Source organism: Strongylocentrotus purpuratus, unplaced genomic scaffold (assembly GCF_000002235.5).
Source record: "Strongylocentrotus purpuratus isolate Spur 01 unplaced genomic scaffold, Spur_5.0 spur5_scaffold_15, whole genome shotgun sequence".
NCBI classification, from domain to species: Eukaryota; Metazoa; Echinodermata; class Echinoidea; order Camarodonta; family Strongylocentrotidae; genus Strongylocentrotus; species Strongylocentrotus purpuratus.
The window spans coordinates 32,682,256-32,701,526 of NW_022145600.1; the positions used below are offsets into that span (position 1 = coordinate 32,682,256).

At 37.2% G+C, this 19,271-nt stretch overlaps 1 protein-coding gene across 3 annotated transcripts in view; it reads right to left on the bottom strand.

Annotated features, from left to right (window-relative positions):
- The window catches only part of LOC585537 (protein O-GlcNAcase), a 30,492-nt gene that overhangs the window by 10,311 nt on the left and 910 nt on the right, over nt 1–19,271 (bottom strand). For 2 of the 3 annotated variants that reach the window (XM_030986236.1, XM_030986239.1), the window contains exons 2-10: nt 15,088–15,237; nt 13,346–13,476; nt 12,549–12,717; nt 10,681–10,779; nt 10,094–10,222; nt 8,625–8,783; nt 7,222–8,183; nt 4,248–4,422; nt 2,951–3,004 (exon numbers count right to left, since the gene is read on the bottom strand). In XM_030986236.1, coding sequence (XP_030842096.1) covers nt 2,951–3,004; nt 4,248–4,422; nt 7,222–8,183; nt 8,625–8,783; nt 10,094–10,222; nt 10,681–10,779; nt 12,549–12,717; nt 13,346–13,476; nt 15,088–15,237 — 2,028 coding nt within the window. The remainder of the gene's footprint in view (nt 1–2,950; nt 3,005–4,247; nt 4,423–7,221; nt 8,184–8,624; nt 8,784–10,093; nt 10,223–10,680; nt 10,780–12,548; nt 12,718–13,345; nt 13,477–15,087; nt 15,238–19,271) is intronic. The other variant, XM_030986238.1, reaches the window with a different exon arrangement.

Sequence of the window (19,271 nt, forward strand, 5' to 3'; positions counted from 1 at the left end):
CTTTTATAGATGAGGACAAGCAAAATATTAAGAATTATTGGATAGCATAAGGTACTTTGTACCATTGCAAGAGTCTCTCCATGCCATTAGTAACATCACATTCAGGTTTTTACTATTTTGATACAGAATGGAGTCAGCACGGACACCCTTTTTTTTCTTTGTCTGGAGATTTCAAGCAGAGAACATTTGACCAATTTGAATCCACTTCACATCACTTTCAATGAGCACTTCATACTGCTCACCATCAAGTACTGAAAGAAAGATCTCTGTATGAAAAAAGCTTTGTAAATGTATTTGCATCACTAATGATTCAATTCCGAGAATGATTAAACGAAACTCTTATGATTGTGCAATCATGAAGGGTTTCAATTTTGTGTGTAAATTGTAACATGAAAATAAAAATATTCCTCTTATTGGAAAACAGAAAAAGAAAAAATTCTCAAAAATATATGTAATCACAGATATATTTCCAGTCGATATGGAGAACATCAATCAAATAAATTTGATTAGATTTTAATAATGTTTTGTAAAGTGATTAAAAGCAAATTCACTCAAAAAGCATTCATACAGAGATAGCAAAAACATACAATTCAACCATGACATGTTAACATTTCGCGCACAGAACACAAGTCAAGGATTTCAACTAACAATTGACATAACCATTAGATGGACACTAATTTCAGTGAGCAGTATCGAAGATTTGCATTACTAACACGACAACGCAAGTTCACAGTGAAAGTTCCCAAGATTTTGTGATAAGGAAGAAAAATAATTCTATTTTGCAAGGCTTGAAAACTGTGAAGTGTTTGACAAAAGAAGTACCTTTCCCTATTTCGCCTCTGATAAATAGAGGTGAATCAACTCATTAAGGTACTTTGCTCAACTATATAATTTCCTCTAAGCTCTTTATGAAGAGGAATATCTCGAAAGAAATTCCTCTGTCATGCATAGCATATCACTCATTGAAAAATATTCCAGTTTAATGGGTACAATCTTTTAAACTATTTATGAACCCAATATTTCATTTTCCTTTATAAAATCAACTCTGTCTCAAGAATATATGAATACCCTGGGCAGTAGGCACTTCTTTGGTCTACAATCTGGTCTAAGTTGTCAAGCCTTGCAAAACATGTTCGGATTAATTTCAGTCAGAGACTCCAGCCGTCAACAATCTTCATCTTGCTCGGACCTGTTGGGGGCGCTTTCTACCCTTTAACAAAGAAAAGATAATTCATTAATGAGCACGCTCTGTGAACCTTCTCTGACCCTTGGGCAATTTTGCGGACTTTGCTTCCACCATTGCAATTTACTGATGCCATTTCATTTCTTGATGATAAAACACAAGAAAGCCTTTGCATGAAACTAGAATGAAATCTGCCGCCAATACATAAACATGAAAAACTGGTGTATTGGGGCAGGGAAAATGGTTGTTCTGTATTAACACTATAGAAAAAGCATCAGACAGTTAGCAATGTTGTCCGCAAAGCCTCTCAAATCACCCAAAAGTCATCTTGAATGACATGTGCAAGAATAACACACACATTATTTGTCAGATTAAGATAACCTTGGAACAAAGTCGTGGGAACTTTCACTGCTACCGATGCGATATCATGCAGTTCAAGATTTCAAACATCTGGAAATGCATCAACATCAACAATATATGCTGTCAGGATGGTTATGATAGCGATCTTCTCATAACTCATAACTATGTTAGCAGAATCAATGACTTGTGTTTGAGATGATAATGATAACAGAAGTGAAGTGCTCATTGTGTTAATCAGAGACCACTTTAAATGCAGTGGTCTTTCTTCACAATGAATATCAAAATGATATTTCATTTTCAAGGGGAAAAACTGAATGTGTAAGTGATTAAAAAAGTCAAACACTGTCTTGAATGTTGTTCATCTCTATGAGCCATCCAAATCTGTGAAAAGAGAAACGCAACAGTGCGCAAGAACCAGGCACTTTACGCTGCGGCAAGGGCACCTTGCTTTAGCGTGCGCAGTTTGCGCATTGAAGGTGGCTGCACACATCGGCAAGTTTTCCCTTTGAAGTTGGGAAAGAACATTAAAAATCTGACAGAATAGCTTTCAAAATCTCCTTTTCGATACTGCAATACGCAGCTCGATACCGCAATGACCATTCCTATAAAAGATGTTCTTTAATGTGACAGCATTTCTCATGACACAAAGCTTGTCAAAGAATTTAATTAACACCTGCCTGATTCTACAGCCACCTTCAGTTCAGCCCTACCATACCGCCAGCAGCATGACACTGTTCACTCTGGTTTTACCCTTCAAATATAAACATTACACATGGAGGCATACAGTAGGTGGGCTAAGAATAGATCACTTACTCCATCAAGCAGCATCGCTTTAAGCCTTGCAGCATGGCCTATAGGGGGCGACATACTCACCTCACTTCTCCAACAGGTTGATGCATGTATTGCTTTAAATGCAGATGATCACAGCGCACAGACTTCTTGCTTGCCCACAGCACGCATGAGCCATTAGAAAGCAATAGCAGACATGTTGGTAATGCATCACAGCAAAACGGTCAAGTCCCGTTTCATTCTTTTCATATCGATTCATCAAACTTTCATCAAACCAAACATAAATGCTTTTCATGCTTCCTTCTGTGGAAAGGCAGGTCCATTGTCACAATAATTTTTCACCGACCATTACAAGTTAGTATCTCTCATTCTTGTACTTTTTAGAAAAAGAGTTAAGGTCAAATTGCAATTCATTCATTGATTTCAAAGTTGCTATGCATCTGATAAACCAATCTGCCTTGATACGGTGATGACAAGAGAGTGAATTCAGTGACAAAGGACGCCATGATTTCAGACAGGACTTGATCAATACAGCATGATGCACTACAAACAGTCAAGTACGCGCTCCATAATTGTAATCTAGGGTACATATACTGGGTGAGCTAGAGAGATGCGTACATGAGTAGAAGACGTCCATACAGCCGCAGCTCGTCTCCGGAAGCAGTCCAACGGCTACAATTTGAGAGATATTCGTAAGAGAGAGAGAGGATAAGAATAAATGAGAAAAGTCATTAGTAAACCTGGAAATCCACTCCAAACACTGTGAGTCACACAACATACACACAAATGAACAAACCGGAAGTGAAAAACATCGCACACGTCGGGATTAAGTTCGCATTAGGCACAAATGGACGAGCGTCGATCTCACACATCATACAATATACTCATGGTACAGATTAATTGAGTTCCATTCCATTAGAATTATCATCAGCTCCACCACAAATATCAAACATCATATTTTACGGTACGTTCAGTTTCTGCTACCTGAAATACATGTGCACTTTGCCATGCATGCATTGCCTTGTATACAAAATAATGTTGATTTTGGATTAATAAACAATCGAAAGCTGCAGAAAAGAATAACAAATACAGCTCAGCCATGCGCCTTGCAGCTGTAGCCTCACAGAATGACAAATGCTGGAAACAAAATGAGCTTGAGTTCTACGTTTAACAGGATGATGATGCTTTTGTCATATGTAGACAGGAACAAGATGAAGAAAAATGCAGAATTATTCTTCGTCTAATTTTCAAAGGTTGACAAGCCTTGTCACTATAAAGCAAAAGTTGAATTAAGCAAGTACCAATGAAAAATATCTGTATTATTGCAATTGCAATATACTTTTGTCCACATATCGTTTTTTCACTCCCATACTATCCTTTACTAAAGGTCAATTGAGGATAGCTTGAAGAAAGTTTAAAATAAGACACAAGGAATCAATCTGCCTCATAATTCTAGGCAATGTCAAATTTGAGAAGTATGATTCTTATCAGTTTTTTGAAGACCCAAATTTGAATTCAAATTTGAAGTAAGGCCATATTTCATTCAGGTCTTTTGAAAATGGTGAAATTTTGACAAGGGTTATTGGGGTAATTATTTGGTAATGTATTGCACATTGAAGTTACGTTTGAAAAAGCAGGAATGTGGGCTACTGAATTTTGATATGTGTAACTCATGAACAAACAGCGATTTAAACAAAAAAATTGGGAGGGGGGGGGGGGGGGGGGGGGGTGGAGGAGAAAATGAAACAAACAAAACAAATACAAGATATTGAAGCATGGTAATGAAAACATTGTTGCCTCCGACAACTAAAGCGCAAACTTATACACAAAAAAAATAACCAAAAAAATGCTAGGGTAAAAGGATTCTTTTCTTGCGGGGAGGGTTGGGAGGGGGGCGGGGCGACAGCAATCATACCTAGCCACTTGATGAATGATCCAATCATAGAGACGGCTATCTCCATGTCCCACATGTACGGGTAGATATCATAGAGAAGACTACGGTTGGGTGTGTGGAGGAGACGGGTCATTAGCTGCTTCACGTCTTTACAGAACTTCAGGAACCGTGTGGCCCGCTCTTCCCACTCTGCTGCCTGTATGGATTTGAAGAAAATTAACGATGTTTGAAGATGTATTAAAGAATATCAGGTTGAAAAGTAGGCACTATTTGAAATTTTAATTCACTTGATTACAAGCCCCGAGCTCAGTTCTATAAAAGATCCAGTAAAAAAATGTCATCTTCTCAATTTGTAAAGAAATCATGGTTAAAAAATAGCACAAGAAGTTACGCTTTGACGAACATTGAAATACTACATGGAAGAGTTATTTTTACTATAACCCAAACAACAAGAACCACAAATAATTTTTGTTACAGAAAAAAAAGTACAAAATACTAACTGCTCTTGAAAAACAATGATATAAATTAAATACATGTACTGTACATGTAAACTCAAAACATTGCTGGTGATAGATTATGAGTGGTACACTACACTTGTAACTGAAGAGAAAAGTTGCCTGAAAGCACAATTTTCAGCATAAATACTACTGCATTTTGAGAGAATAGACAACTTTTGGTTTCTAAATGGACACAAATACCACACTACATGTACATCCTCTTCAAAGATGATATACATTTAAGTAAGCCACTTATGTTGAAGGTTCGTTGTTCTTGTTCAAAGAATCTCACAAAATGCCAAAGTTGCTTTCTTTTCAAATATTATATATCTACATGTACGTGTTTTCCTTTCCAATGACACTAGACATTTCAGTTTGAATTTTTTAAATTTTAAATAAAACAAATTCAAATCTATTGTTAATAAAATTGAGTTACTGTTAACTATGTACATGTATCTTCATGTATTGTTTAAAACAAACACAGATAAATCCTGTAAAAAACAATGCTCCCCTCTCAATATTTTTACCATAATTACAATAAATGTACAATGATTAATTCATTACTCGAACACAAACAAAACACTGTGAAAGCTGTTTGATGAAACTATATGTGAACAAAAATAGAAGCATGAGTTAATACCGGTAAGTTTCTTCATTCTAATCTTTAAGCATCATTGAATCCTTTACAGTTGAAATATCTGCATTAGTCTCTTCAACATGAAAAAGGTGTACAAAAGTTGTATTATCTTGGTAATTACTGGAAGAAATCCTGCCTTACATGTACCTGTGCAATCTTCATTCATTATTACTAAAAGTACATAACTTTATAACTTTATAACCCTTAAATTGGCATACTGGAAATAAAGATGTCTCATGCAAGGTTATCTCATGATCACTTGAAAAATTCATCATCCAAATCTATAAATAATTGTTGACTATGCTCAAAAATTGACATTTGTGCTTTTAAAAGGTAAATATTCAACTCCATTGAGATACCCTAGTCATTGTTCACTTAACTACACATGTACAGTTAACAAAGCAAAATGAATCAACATCAAACAGAAGACATCTTTCCTCTACTATCGAAATAAATTATCTTTCATTTCAATAATTTGATCAAATTAAGATTAATCCACTAATGTTTGGAGTGATAACATCTTGAATAATCTCTTCTCTGCATCATTCATTGAAATGATATAAAATAATATTTTCAATCATATCTACATGTAGGTCAATACTCCCCCACATGCTATTTTAAGGAAATTATGTCCAATGTAAAATCACTGATTTCAAGATAAAGAATTACCTCAACCTACACTGTAGCAGCTACAATTTACATGTAGCTAATCAAATATGTCACAAGGCTACAAGTTTCGGAGGCAAGATCATGTATTGAAATCCTTGCATTTATAGAAAATTTCAGCAACTAATTAAACAATTCAACAGACCATAGTATAGATTCTTTGTGAATGTATATTTACCATTTCAGGTACACGTCTTAGTACAACTGTTCAGTACAGAGACTTTCTCATAGGATATCATTTTAAAAGTGCCAACCATATATTGACATACTCTCTCATTGCTTATATAATACTACATGCTTATACACTGATCACAAGAAGCCTAAACAGTTTAATTTCAACTTCAAAGAACCTTTCTCAGAGACCACCTGAGTACAAAGACCACAGGTCTGTCGACACTGTACGACACATTTTCTCTGGTTTTAGCCTTCACTGTGGAATGCAGACCTGCCAACCTCTGGAGTTCAAAAACTGTATTCTTTAGTGTCAAAAATTGTATTTTACTGACAAAAGTTGTATTCTTGAAAATAAACACGGATTGTTACGCGGATCAATGCCTCTTATAGTTTCTACCTACAGGAAGATTTTTTTGTATTGATCATTGGTTGAATATGCATTATTTCGTCACGACTGGTGTGTTTTCGATGAACATCCCAAAATTGCCAATGTGAGATGCTTGTAGGATACTTTACAGGACAGAATGGACATTTTGCCATTGAAAATGGCGGACGCACACACAAAATATTAATTAAAAAAATATTTAAAAAAAATTAATAAATAAATAAAAAAAAATAAAAATAAAAAAAAAATCATTTTTTTTTTTTGTGTTGAAAATCGTATTTTATTAAGGAAAATCGTACTGTCGTATTTGCTTCTAAAAATCGTACTAAATACGACTAAATCGTACTGGTTGGCAGGTCTGGGAATGCTCTGCCTTGCGAGATTCGTAATAAAAGATCAGTTAAAGGGTTTAATGCTAGGTTGTATATCTGAGCACTCTTAAGAGGTAGTTTACAATGTCATATATCAAAAAGGTATTATGGTAAAAAGAAACGACATTATAGCACTTACACTTACCCCAAAGGTAAAGTTTGATTGGCAATTCATTGTTTAATCAGCATTGTTTAAAGATTTCTTCATAGCTGCTGTCACAGAGCAGTAAAACCTATACTGCATTGTGCAACTGTCTAAACTCACCTTTTCTTCAGAGCCTTTGACCGGGCCTTTGCCTGCACGCACTACATAGGCATTATTCCTCAGCCAATGGATCTCCTCAAGGTTCTGTGTCGCTATTGGGCCATGCTCATAGGGCAAGTAAAAGAGTTCACACATGAGATTGAGGTCTTCCTCCGTGATCTTCTCTCTTAGCGGCGTCTTTCTTTCTCTGTTGTCCCCCCCTACAGGATGGTCAGTGGAGCTGTCCACCTGCATCTCACAGTCGGCCGTGCCGTCGGGACTAGAGTCGGAAGCGACGGGTCCTTCCGCCGCTTTCGGGATGGGCGGCTTATCCGCAATGTCAACTTCCTGCTTGTCCGCGATATCCACTTCGTGCATGTCGATGTCCGTCACTTTGCTACTTGTGGTCGTGTTCGTCGGCATGCTACTGCTGCCTTTAGTTGGGATAATGGGCGCTACCGCTTCGTTAGTCCTCAAAACAGTCGGCTGTGAGTTGTCACCATTGCATTCCATTGGTTCTAAGGTATCCTCTATACCAGGAGGAGGTGGCTGACTGATCAGCGAGTTGACAATGTTGGACGGTGGTATGTAGTTCTCAATACCCAGAGGATCCAAGGCCTCTCTCTTTTTCAGGATTTCAGCTGCAACCTGGGGAATCACCTCCAGAGAGGCCGGGAAGGAAGTGTTCGTGGTCGGTGTCACGCTCATGCACGTGTTGACGCTTTGAATCGGTGGGGCTACGACCGGAAGGACCGGGACGGGTAACGGGATCGGAGCTATCGGAGGGATCACTGGCACCTTCTTGACGCCTGCTACCTTGAGTTGGTGGAACATCGGTATCCAGTCAGCAATGGCAAGTTTGAGAGCTAAATCGGGATCATAGTTCCCATGGTTTATCCTTAGCCTCCGTGGTCCTGGCTCAGTTTTTCCTTCTGTTTCTAGTTGCTCATCTGCACTAATGGTTGCCTCTTCTGTCATGTCGCCTACAATATAGCCATTGGAGATAAGAAATGAAACAAAGACAAGTTTAAGCTCACTTCTCTGCCTGTATAAGCTAGTTCAAATTGTCATATAAAATGGATCTTTATAAGACAGAATGTGTGTGAGAGAGAGAGAGAAAGAGAGAGAGGGAGAGAGTTAGAGAGAGAGAGAGAGAGAGAGAGAAAGAAATAGAGAGGGTGAGCAGGTGACAAAGAGAGAAAGTGAGGTGCAAACACATATGTACATGCCAAGTCTCTTTAACTCCAAGACAAAAATGAGGCAAAATGAGCCTTTCATGTGATCAAACTTACAACAAAATAATGAAAATGGAACATTACAATACAAGACAATGCAAAAGGCATAATATATCATACAGGAATTGCATAATTTCATTATCATTATCATAATGCTTCTCAATTTTGGCACACAGTTTTCACACTAACCGGGAGGTTCGTCTTTCTTGCCGTCTCCAGTCCCAGCTGCTTTGTTCCATGTTGCTAACGTGTGGAGTGCTATGTGATTCAGGTAGTATTCGCAGTTTGGATTGGTCAGCACACCACTGGTATAGGGCTTCAACTCTGTAGACCTGCCCTTATATGGTCCTAGAAAGAAAAAGCATCGAGCTTATAGGTCAGTAATAAGTTAAGAAGGTTTTTTAGATATTTGATTTGTAATTTCAAATACCATTTTTAAAGATAAGTATTAATTTGTTTGATTAATTAGAAATTTGTTGTTGTTATTGCTATTGTTATTGTTTTGTTTCTCTCCTCTTGAATCTGTGTTAGAGCTGAACAGACAACAAACATTCTTTACAATCCAGCCAGCCTTCCAGTGAGGTCTAACAGATGAGCAAAGTATAAATTGGTGTCAATGAGTTGGAAACCCATTGTTAAACACACTACACTCCATGTATGCAGGGTTCCCACAGACAACCAAATTCAATGACTTTTCATGACTATCCATGACCTATTTTTGCCTTTATCCACAACCAGATAAATACCAATTTGGTATGTGTTGCAACATCCACACGGCCCTTGTAATGTTGACATAAAGTTTGTGTCTATGTATATAAGTAACTGCATGTTATGATCACTTCTCAGGATGATCTGCATTACTTTATGTTTTCATTTGTCTTTTTAATTTCCTGTACACCACAGGTATATGGCTTCAATTCAAAGAAAAAAAATTGCCTTTATCTCAGCGATGAACATTTGTTTCTGAACTCGCCAGATTACCTTGAATGGGCATTTACAATAATGCACACCATTTCTAGTTGGTTTTGCATTCAATGTAACTCAATCTGGGAGGATCGGAAAGCAATTATGAAATACTGGGTAAGCACCCAGGGGACCTATAGCTTTAAGTCCTATCAAGGAAACCAATTAGTTTTGCCTGGACAGTTCTCTATGCGGGTCTGTATCATTATACCCAAGGCATACCGACAAGACCGGCACTAGACCAACAGCAGACAGACAGCTGACTGACCAAAACATTAAATGGCTAATAATTGGTTAATTTGGAATTGGTTTAGAGTCAGTTTGGCAGTGTGACTGAGGGATTGGTACGGATGCTATCCCAGACAACAGGTTTGCATTTGATCACAGAGATCAATCTTTCGATGTAATGATTAAAATGATTTATGAAAATACTGTTCATATCATATTTATTCTTGGGAACCAACCAAAAAAAAAAGCTATGCTTTCCAGTGTGTTCTTGTTTCATTTCATAATTTTGAACTTACTTTGTCAACTATGTTCTTTATTGTGGACAAAATTGATATGGAATGGAATAAATTTGAATCAATAAAAAAATGGAAAAAAAAAAGAAAAATAATGAAGAAAAAAAATGATCAGGTGGATCTACTTTCTAAAATCTTAGCAGAGAGACGATTAACCTGTTTATTTTCTCTTACCTATGTACATTCTCTGTTGGTCGTAATCGTTTGCATGAATATTATCCCAGATGACGGGTTTGCGTTTGATTACAGAGCTCAATTCTTTGATGGATTCAATGGTAATGAACTTTGACACAACTTTCCCACCTGAGAGGATAAAGAAAGAAAAAAGAAAGAGACATTAATAGGTTATCAAATCTTTTACATTTTATTACAACATATAATGATGTATATCTTACGTGTGAACACAAGCAGTTGAGAAATTTGTCATAGCCATATGGTCATTATTCGCTCTTTTGTTCATTCGTTTAATAGTTGCCATTGGTGCTGTTTCATTATAAATCCGAGAAAGAACTTTACAAGATCTCTTGGCATCATTTCTCTTTCAAAATATATATTAAAAAATAAATTAAATAAATTTTAAACATATATTATGAATGTGAATGTTGAAAATCAATTATTGAAATAGCAAAGAAACCTATAAAACAGGATAAAAATCTTCACAACAGATTATTCAAAGGTATAAATATAGTATTGTTGTAACACAACAAAAGTGGGTGTGGCATATCGTAGAGGGATAAAACTTTAAAGGAATACATTCCTACCTGTCCACATGACCATGATGTCAGGAAGAAGTTTACTGCCGATCGTCTGGAGGTATTCAGAACTCTTCACCGATGGCTGTGCTCGCGTTGCACAATACTCTGCAAAATAATTCAATTTTATATGATCAAAATCCTTCTCTTCAAATTATTATAATATTTTTTAATATATCTGTATTCATTTTGCATCATCTTTCATCTTCATCCAGAATTATGCATTGCACGTAGTTAATGAGCAGAGGGAGCAAAAATACCAGAAAAATGTTAATCTACTTCCTTAACGATCGTCAATACCACTGGGCCAGAAGGGATTAGACCACACAGCGAGGTCACTGACAGGTGGCTATCTCATTAACTCAGCTCTCAACTAACATAAGAAAAAGAGGATCATGGGGGACCAACAGGCATCGATTGTGGAAGTTTTCTATATAGAGGGAGCAAGTAGCTACAAGTAGGACAGTGGGGCTTTAAGAAAAAAAATGAAATAAAATAGAAAAATAAAATAGAATAAGTATAAAATCTCTAGATTGGCAACATTGAGAGGAATTGTTGTCATGTACAAATTGTCAATTTTTATCATTTTCATGAATGTAAAAGTGAATGAGTAGAAAAATTGTTGCCAGCAGAACCAATTTATTCAGACCCTCTAGAAATTCTGAACCTCTTTGGGTTAAAGAAGTTGGATAAAGTGCATTGACATTTAAACTACAGGCATTTTAAACATTCTATAAGGGTGTGTTTTTAGTTTAATTAGGAATACTTTTGTAGGCGTAACACTTGTACAAAGGTTGATGGAGCGTGTATAATCATGCTTAACAGGGGCTGATAATTGGAATTTACTTTTTTTTAGACAAGAAATACAGGTGTTGAAAACTGTTCACATATTCAGTAGTACTGCTACTATACAATGCAACACACTTTACTAGATATGTATGTTTAAGCTAATCTGGAGTTAATGGTGATGGAAAGGCTTTTTCAGAAACTTGCTGTAAGTGATTCATAATAGTTTGTCATGCAGTAAATTTCAAGTGTGGAATGTCATGTAAGCTTTTGCACTTGTACAAAGGGTGATGGAGCATTTATAATTATGCTTTAAAGGGGCGGATGATTTGCAATGTACCTTTTTTTCCAAAAAGAAATACAAAGGTGTTGAAAACTGTTTACATCTTCAATAGTCTTCTATATAAAATGATCTGTCATTACAGTTACTAATTATTTCAATTTTCAGCTTCTTGCCAATGATTTGTCAGCTGATGGTGAGAATGATGGCTATGATGATGATATGAAAATAATGATGGTGATTATGATCAAGATTGACAATGAATGATAACAATCATTTTTTTTTCAGCATACCAGTCGGACAAAGAGGATGTTTGGTTGGCCTAGACTCTGGATTGCTTTATTGGTGTAATGACAATTATAGTGACAACGGTGATGGTGGTGGTGTTGGTAAATAGGATGATGATGAGGATAAGGATGACGATAATGATGATAATGATGATGATAATGATGACGACGATGAGGATGATAATGATGATGATGAGGATGATGAAGATGATGACGATGACAATAATGATAATGATGATGATGACAATGATAATGATGATGATGATGATGATGATGATGATGATAATGAGATGATAATGAGATGACAATAATAACGATAATGATGAAGATAATGATGATGATGAAGGTGATGATGAGGATGATGACGATGACAATAATGATAATGATGATGACAATGATAATGATGATGATGATAATGAGATGATAATGAGATGACAATAATAACGATAATGATGAAGATGAAGATGATGATGAAGGTGATGATGATGATGATGAAGGTGATGATGAGGATGATGATGACTTACCGGTTGGACAGAAAAGGAACTTTGGTTGGCCCAGATACTGGAATGCTTCATTGGTGACAGAGACCTGAGCTTGAGCAAACGATTGAAAGACCTCGGTGTCGGCCACACACATTTCTGTGTCGATGTCATCAAAGAGGAGAGCAAACGCTTCGCATCCAAACTGACTAACCTAAATATGCACGGGAAAATAAAAAGTGTCATTGCTTCAAAAGAGGAGGAGTTTAAACAAATTTGTCTCACATCAGAACCAACTTACATGTAAATATGCACAAGGAAATTGTCTTCATTGTAAACCTGGAAACTTGGAAAATTTTGCTTCACGTCCAAACTAACCTACAATCGTAACAAAAAATGTCATTACAACAAAAGAGAAAACTGTACCAAATTTTGCCTCACATCAAAACTGAGTTGAAAGCTACATATGCACAAGAAAAAAATTGTCATTAATGTAAAACTAGAAACATGCAAATTATGTACAAGGACAAGATTTAAAACAGTTTCTTGACTATTTGAATCATAACAATGAATTGTCACAAAAAATTATTTATCACCATGAAATGGCCGTCCTAAACTGCAGATTCATCATGACTTCTTAATTTTTTTTTAGTCATGTTCTTTAAAATTCAAATTCTGAATAAAGGAAACTTGAGTATTTTTGGTGAGGATTTAAAAATGTTGTTTTAAAATATCATGTCAGCAATACTACAGCTTGAACAAGCATACATTACAAGTTCCATGTCTAATCATCTTCATAGCGCTCTGTGAAGAAACTCCTGATATTATGCACTAATTGTTACCTGTTCCAGTTTCCTATTGAGACATGTGACTTCTTTGGCATTAGAGAAGGTGATATCCAGACCCGGGGAGAGGGCGTAGACAAACAAAATATCGTGGTCCTTGGCTGCAGAGATTAGACTCGTCAGGTGCTCTGAAGGAGTGAGAGATGATAGGTCAAGGTTCACAATAAGGAAATGACATCAACAACAGACAAAATCTTAGCAAATAGAAATTACTATTGGAGGAAATTATGCAATGTATTGTAGAAAGACATGAGAGAGAAGAAGGGAGAAAATAAGAAAGAAATAAGGGAGAAATAAGGGAGAAAGGGGGCATACGGAAAGGAACAATTACATAAAACTTACAAGAAGAGGGAAGAAGGGGAACTGAGGACAGGACTGAGGGAAAAGGAGAGCAATAGAGGGAGCAAGAAAGAGGGGGAGGGTAAGAACATAGGGGTACAGTGCAGATATAATGAGGAAGGGAGAAGGGGGAAACAGAGAGAGAGAATGAAAGAGAGAGAGACGGAAATTCTCTCAGAAAGATCAATAGTTACATGATTATCAAAATACTGACAAGTACATGTATAAACTGCGTTTATTAGAATTTAAGCAAGCCAAGCAATTCATGTACTTACAAGTACATGTACATGTATGTGCACAGTCAATATGTATTTCTTTCTCCCTTTACCTGTCATGCATTGTGCACTAGCATACACATGCAATGGTTCTGGACTTCTGGTTATGTTGAGGCTGCAGACAGCATATCAAACAGAACAATTTTATGGTAGACATTGGACTTGATGGGCATTTAGATTGACCATGGATTTTTCAGTCAAATATTTCTGACGGCATGTCAGAAACATCTGCTACTAGCAACATAAAAAACAAGGTTCACTCATGACTGGTGAAAAATCATAGATATTACAGGAACCTTGGATACGGTATACACTTAACAGCTTAATTATTCATACCCCTTGTAAATTTGATGTTTTTTGTCTTTTTCTTAATTCAAGAATGAAAGGTGGACTGGCTAAGTTAGGGCCTTTAAAAACAATACTTGTAGATGTAAACATTGATATGTCACATTTTTGTGAAGAATCTCTTTTTTTTCCTTCAAATTTGAAAAATGACAACATAAATTCCGCTACCATGTAATTGTATAATGGCTTTGTTGCTCATTACATGTAGATCTGTCTCACAACTTCTTACAAGTCAGAATGAGTGTAATTACCACATTATGAAACAGAAACCACTAACAAAGTGATAACTCATTTGTCAGCATACTTTTATACTTCCACGACAAGATAGTGTCATATTCTAAAAAGAGCCAAGTGCAAGAAATACTTTCGGTTTTGTGCAAGCTCCCATGCTTTCTTTTAATAATTAGATTGAATTAATAAAGACCTACTGTAAGCATATAATTTTTCTATATCCTGTCTGGTAAAATGACAAAAGAAAAAGCGAAATAAAATGAAAGGCCGCGTTGCAAATATTGCTGCAAAACACAGTGAAAGTACTGTAGTGTATACATACATGTCGTGGCCTTTTTGGATTTTTTTTTTTTTTTTCTTATTTGTCCTACCTAGCAAAAGCTACTGTTTACAATTTGCATTCTGACTAATGAAATGTTATCATTCACAACAGGTGAATTAAACAATTTGTAACGAGGCACTTCACAAAGACGTCATGTCATGCATGCCTTATATTTGATTACAAAATGTAAACGCCATATTGAAATGAAGTTTAAAGAGTAAAACTACCTGCTTCTTCTACTGAATACAGATCTCTCCAAAAGGCCCTGTGTTTGCAGTCGTCTTTGGGAGCATACATGTAGGTGTTCAATCCAAGACGCTGCATCAAGGAGAACAAGCTTCTTCTTTGTTCCGGAGTCCATGGCCTACCATAGAACCCTTGAGATGGATGGAGAGAGAGAGAGAGAGAATTAGAAAATCTAACAAGTTAACGTTAAATGAGGAGTAAATAGTCGAAACTGGATGTTTAGCACCTGGTTAGTAAAACTAAACAAACAAATACACCCTAAAGACTCGCTCTGACATGATGCGGTAAACCTGGAAACCATGGAAATTGCAGCTATGTGTTGTTGTGATATAAAAGGAATTGTGAAGCATGATACATTTTACGTCATCAATAAAGAAATAAAAATAAATAAACCTTGTAATTTACGGTTGTATATTTGAACAGGGCTTTTCAGTAGCATCCAACATGTACATGTACATGTTAAACTCCAAGTCCTTTAACCGATTCTATTATATGTTTCATATTTTTAATCATCATAAAGGAAAGTTTACAGAGCTGAAGGCAATCTATAGTACTGTTAATACAGGCAGTCAAGTACACATACATGTATCATAGAAACTAGGTACAGGGTCGAATGTGTACACTACATCTGCTTGCAATTAAAAATTCCTTGTAATTTTATGGTCGACTTGCTCTTCTCCATGCATCTTATTTCTTAGTGTACAAACTTGGTTTAGAACTGGATTCACATGTACATGTGAGTACATAATGTACTACATTACAGAGTACCGAAGTGCTAATGTTACATTTGCTTGTCGTCCAGGCAACTGGTTCTTAACAACAGAGCCTGGCATGAGGTTCACTGTTAAATTATTCAGGCAACAGGCTGGAGCAGGGCAAATTTTGGGGCTGGTGCGATCAAAACACCGTTGTAGCACAAAATTGTTTGGAACCAGCAACCTTGACAACTTGACAACTTGGCCAGTATAATGTTACACTTTGGTACAATATACATTGTAGGTCTACTATTACTAAAGGTCATGGTAAGGTAATCTTATCCCTATGCATGTATAATCTACTTATAGAAGTGTAACCATATAGTTGTACACTTGTTTGGATAGCCAAGCACAGGATGTTATGGAAGAGGCCTAGATCTCTTTTCTCTCTGGTGGTCAAAGTCCTTGGCCAGTGCAATAATTGCAATGGATTTTGGAAAGGCAGGTGATTTCAATTACTGAATTGAGTCATTGTCATAATATTTTGGTAATAGTGACAGGTATACATAACATGTATTATTTCTCATCCGGTAATGATTAGTATAATGTCCATGTAATCATATTTTCACATGTACCGGTATGTGTAACTTTGGCAGTGTACATGTAGAATGCTGACAAGGCTGACATAATACAAATTTAAGTCCCGATAGTGCCAGGGGCAAGGCATAAAAAAATATATGTATTATTCAGAAATTAGAGTAACAAATTAGATAATTTTAATAATTATTACCTAATCTCAATCACCAATTTTTCAATCATCTTTTACAATTTTGGTACAACATTTTTCATATCTTGTTTGGCCCCAAATTAGGGTAATAACTGTAAATTGTTAGTTGACTTTCTTTGAGTATTTTGTTTCATGTAATATCGCTTTCAATTATGTGAAAGTTTGAGCGATATCCGATTACAAAACTCAAAGTTAAGAATCTTTGAAGTTGTCATCATTGAAAACATGAATTGGCAACATTGTGTTGTGTCTTGCAAGGCTGCGAGCTCCTCTCCAATTTGCTCTTTAAAGAAAATCTCAAAACATTTAATTTTCTTAGTTTAATGGAATAGGTTTGTTTCATACAGGACTTTCTTATTTTTAGCTGGTTTTGGCTTTAACTTTCACTGACCGGTTTCTGTCACTTTTCTTCTACTAAAATCAACATTATATCAGGATGGACTTCCCTTGTTTTTTCCCTAGCCCCAAGGGATCACATGTTATTACAGTTTGAAAATACCGTTCCCCCCCCCCCCCCCATTTTTCGGATTAGCTACATGTACATCTGTAGGCTGCGACGAGTAGTCGAATACTCAAGTACTCGAGTACGATTTCTTGTACTCGAATATTCGGCCAGAAAAAAAAGAAAAAAAATCCCAGTCACCTGGCCCTGTCCAGGCCGACGTTTAGCCGTGCCAGGGACAGCGCTGGTCGCCGGCATGGTACTAGGGCTACGACGAGTAGTCGAATGCTCGAGTACCCGTATGTTTGACAACTACTCGAGTACGATTTCTCTTACTCGAATATTCGGCCGCAAAAAAAAAAAAAAAAAGACAACAACAACAAAAAATTAAAAATCCCAGGCCGACGGTTACCCATGCCAGGGAGAGCGGCGGCCGCTGGCATGGTGTCGTCGGTAAAAAACTCAAGCACTGTCAAACTCACCACTCAGAAACTGGGACCAAATGTCCAGATTTCTGTTTGGACTTGGAGGAAAATGGATTATTCTGCCATCTCTGGTTTTTAAAACAGCATTGTTTACTGTTATTATCATTATTAAATTGGCGCCTTCAACTGAAACTCGAAGTAAAATTGCGTGAGGCTTGGAAGACGGACCTGGGATACTGCTCCCGTAGTATGGTGGTGGCAAAAAAAACAACAAAAAAAACATGGCCTCCGAATATTTGAGTATTCACTCGTAAGCCTGGAAGGGTACTCGGGTACCTCATTACACGGTCGTGCACAGCCGTAGTAAGTAGGGAGGCGTGAGCGCCGCTCAGCCCAAACCCATGGCGACGGCGCGTAGAACAATGCAGAGTTTCGGACTGCGTGTGACAGCGTGTGTGTGTGTTTTTGTATTGGTTGCGATCGCGCTCAAGTAGCGCATGCAGCAAAGCAACACGCGTACGGCTGCATTGCGCAAAACAAAATAACTCTGGGTGAACATTTTTTCGTCGATTCTGACAAAAATTAGATGAATATTGCCTAGATTTTGAGAGGCTGTATCTTTTGATAGAAACATCGGCGAGTCTTGAAATTTGAAATATATTATTCTGATTAGACTAGATCTAAATACTTTTTTTCAATTATCCAACCATAATGGTGAAAAAAGATCCCACAGCCAAGGGAAAGTTGAAAAATCTTTCAGAGACCCTAATATTATTATTATTATAAATAATGCAGGGCTGTCAACCCTCCTGCATTTGGAGGGAGTCTCAATTAAGCCACCACGCTATTTCCCCCGCCGACCCACCAGCTCGTAGTGGGAAACTCCCGCCACCACACCCTTCCTCCTGCTCTCCCGCAAACGATCTCCTGCCTGGCCTGGTAATATGGAAAAATGTAAATCCTGTAAAAGCCTGTAAAATGAACCGTATCATATGCAAATTTTTCTTGCTCAAGGGGGGGGGGGGGTAGAGCTCACTACCTACCCCCCCCCCCCCCTTGAGCAAAAAGAAATTGCATATGATTTCCCTCAGCCTCGCCCTCGGAGCAGTGTCCCAAAGTTTACAGCCCTGAACTCTAAAGCTAGGGTGTCTGAACGATTTTTCAAATTTCAATTTGGGATCGTTTTTCACCATTTTTGTTTGATATTTGAATAAAAAATGTTATCAGAATAATACATTTCAAATTTCAAGTCTCACCGATGTTTCTATCAAAAGTTACAGCCCCTCCAACACGCTGGTATATTCATATCATTTTGGTCAAAATCGTCGAAAAAGACGTCCACGCAGAGTGATGTTGTTTTGCTAAATTTAGCCAAACAGCTGTATCGCGCGATATGCAAGCGTATGCATATCGTACGCATGCTGCTAAGCCAATCCGCGACTTGCAGCTTGAGCTACGCTGTCTCCGCGACATGTGCGATTGACTAGTATGGTTGGCAATCGTCGCACAATAAACCCGGAAGTGAATGCACGTTATAGTCAATGGCAATATCGCGGAGACAACGCACGTTGTCTCCGCGATATTACCATTGACTATAACGTGTATTCACTTCCGGGTTTATCGAGGGAATTTCCAACCATAATTTCAGTCACTATAATGTGTAATTGAATTTGGGGTTTCGTTCGTGCGCGGAGATGTTACGCGATGTAACCATGGTTTGGACTGAGCGGAGCGCACGCCCCCTAATTAGCTGATCCACCAAATAGCGAGAAGGGTATTTTTAAACTGTTATCAGTTGTGATCCCTGGGGGCTAGC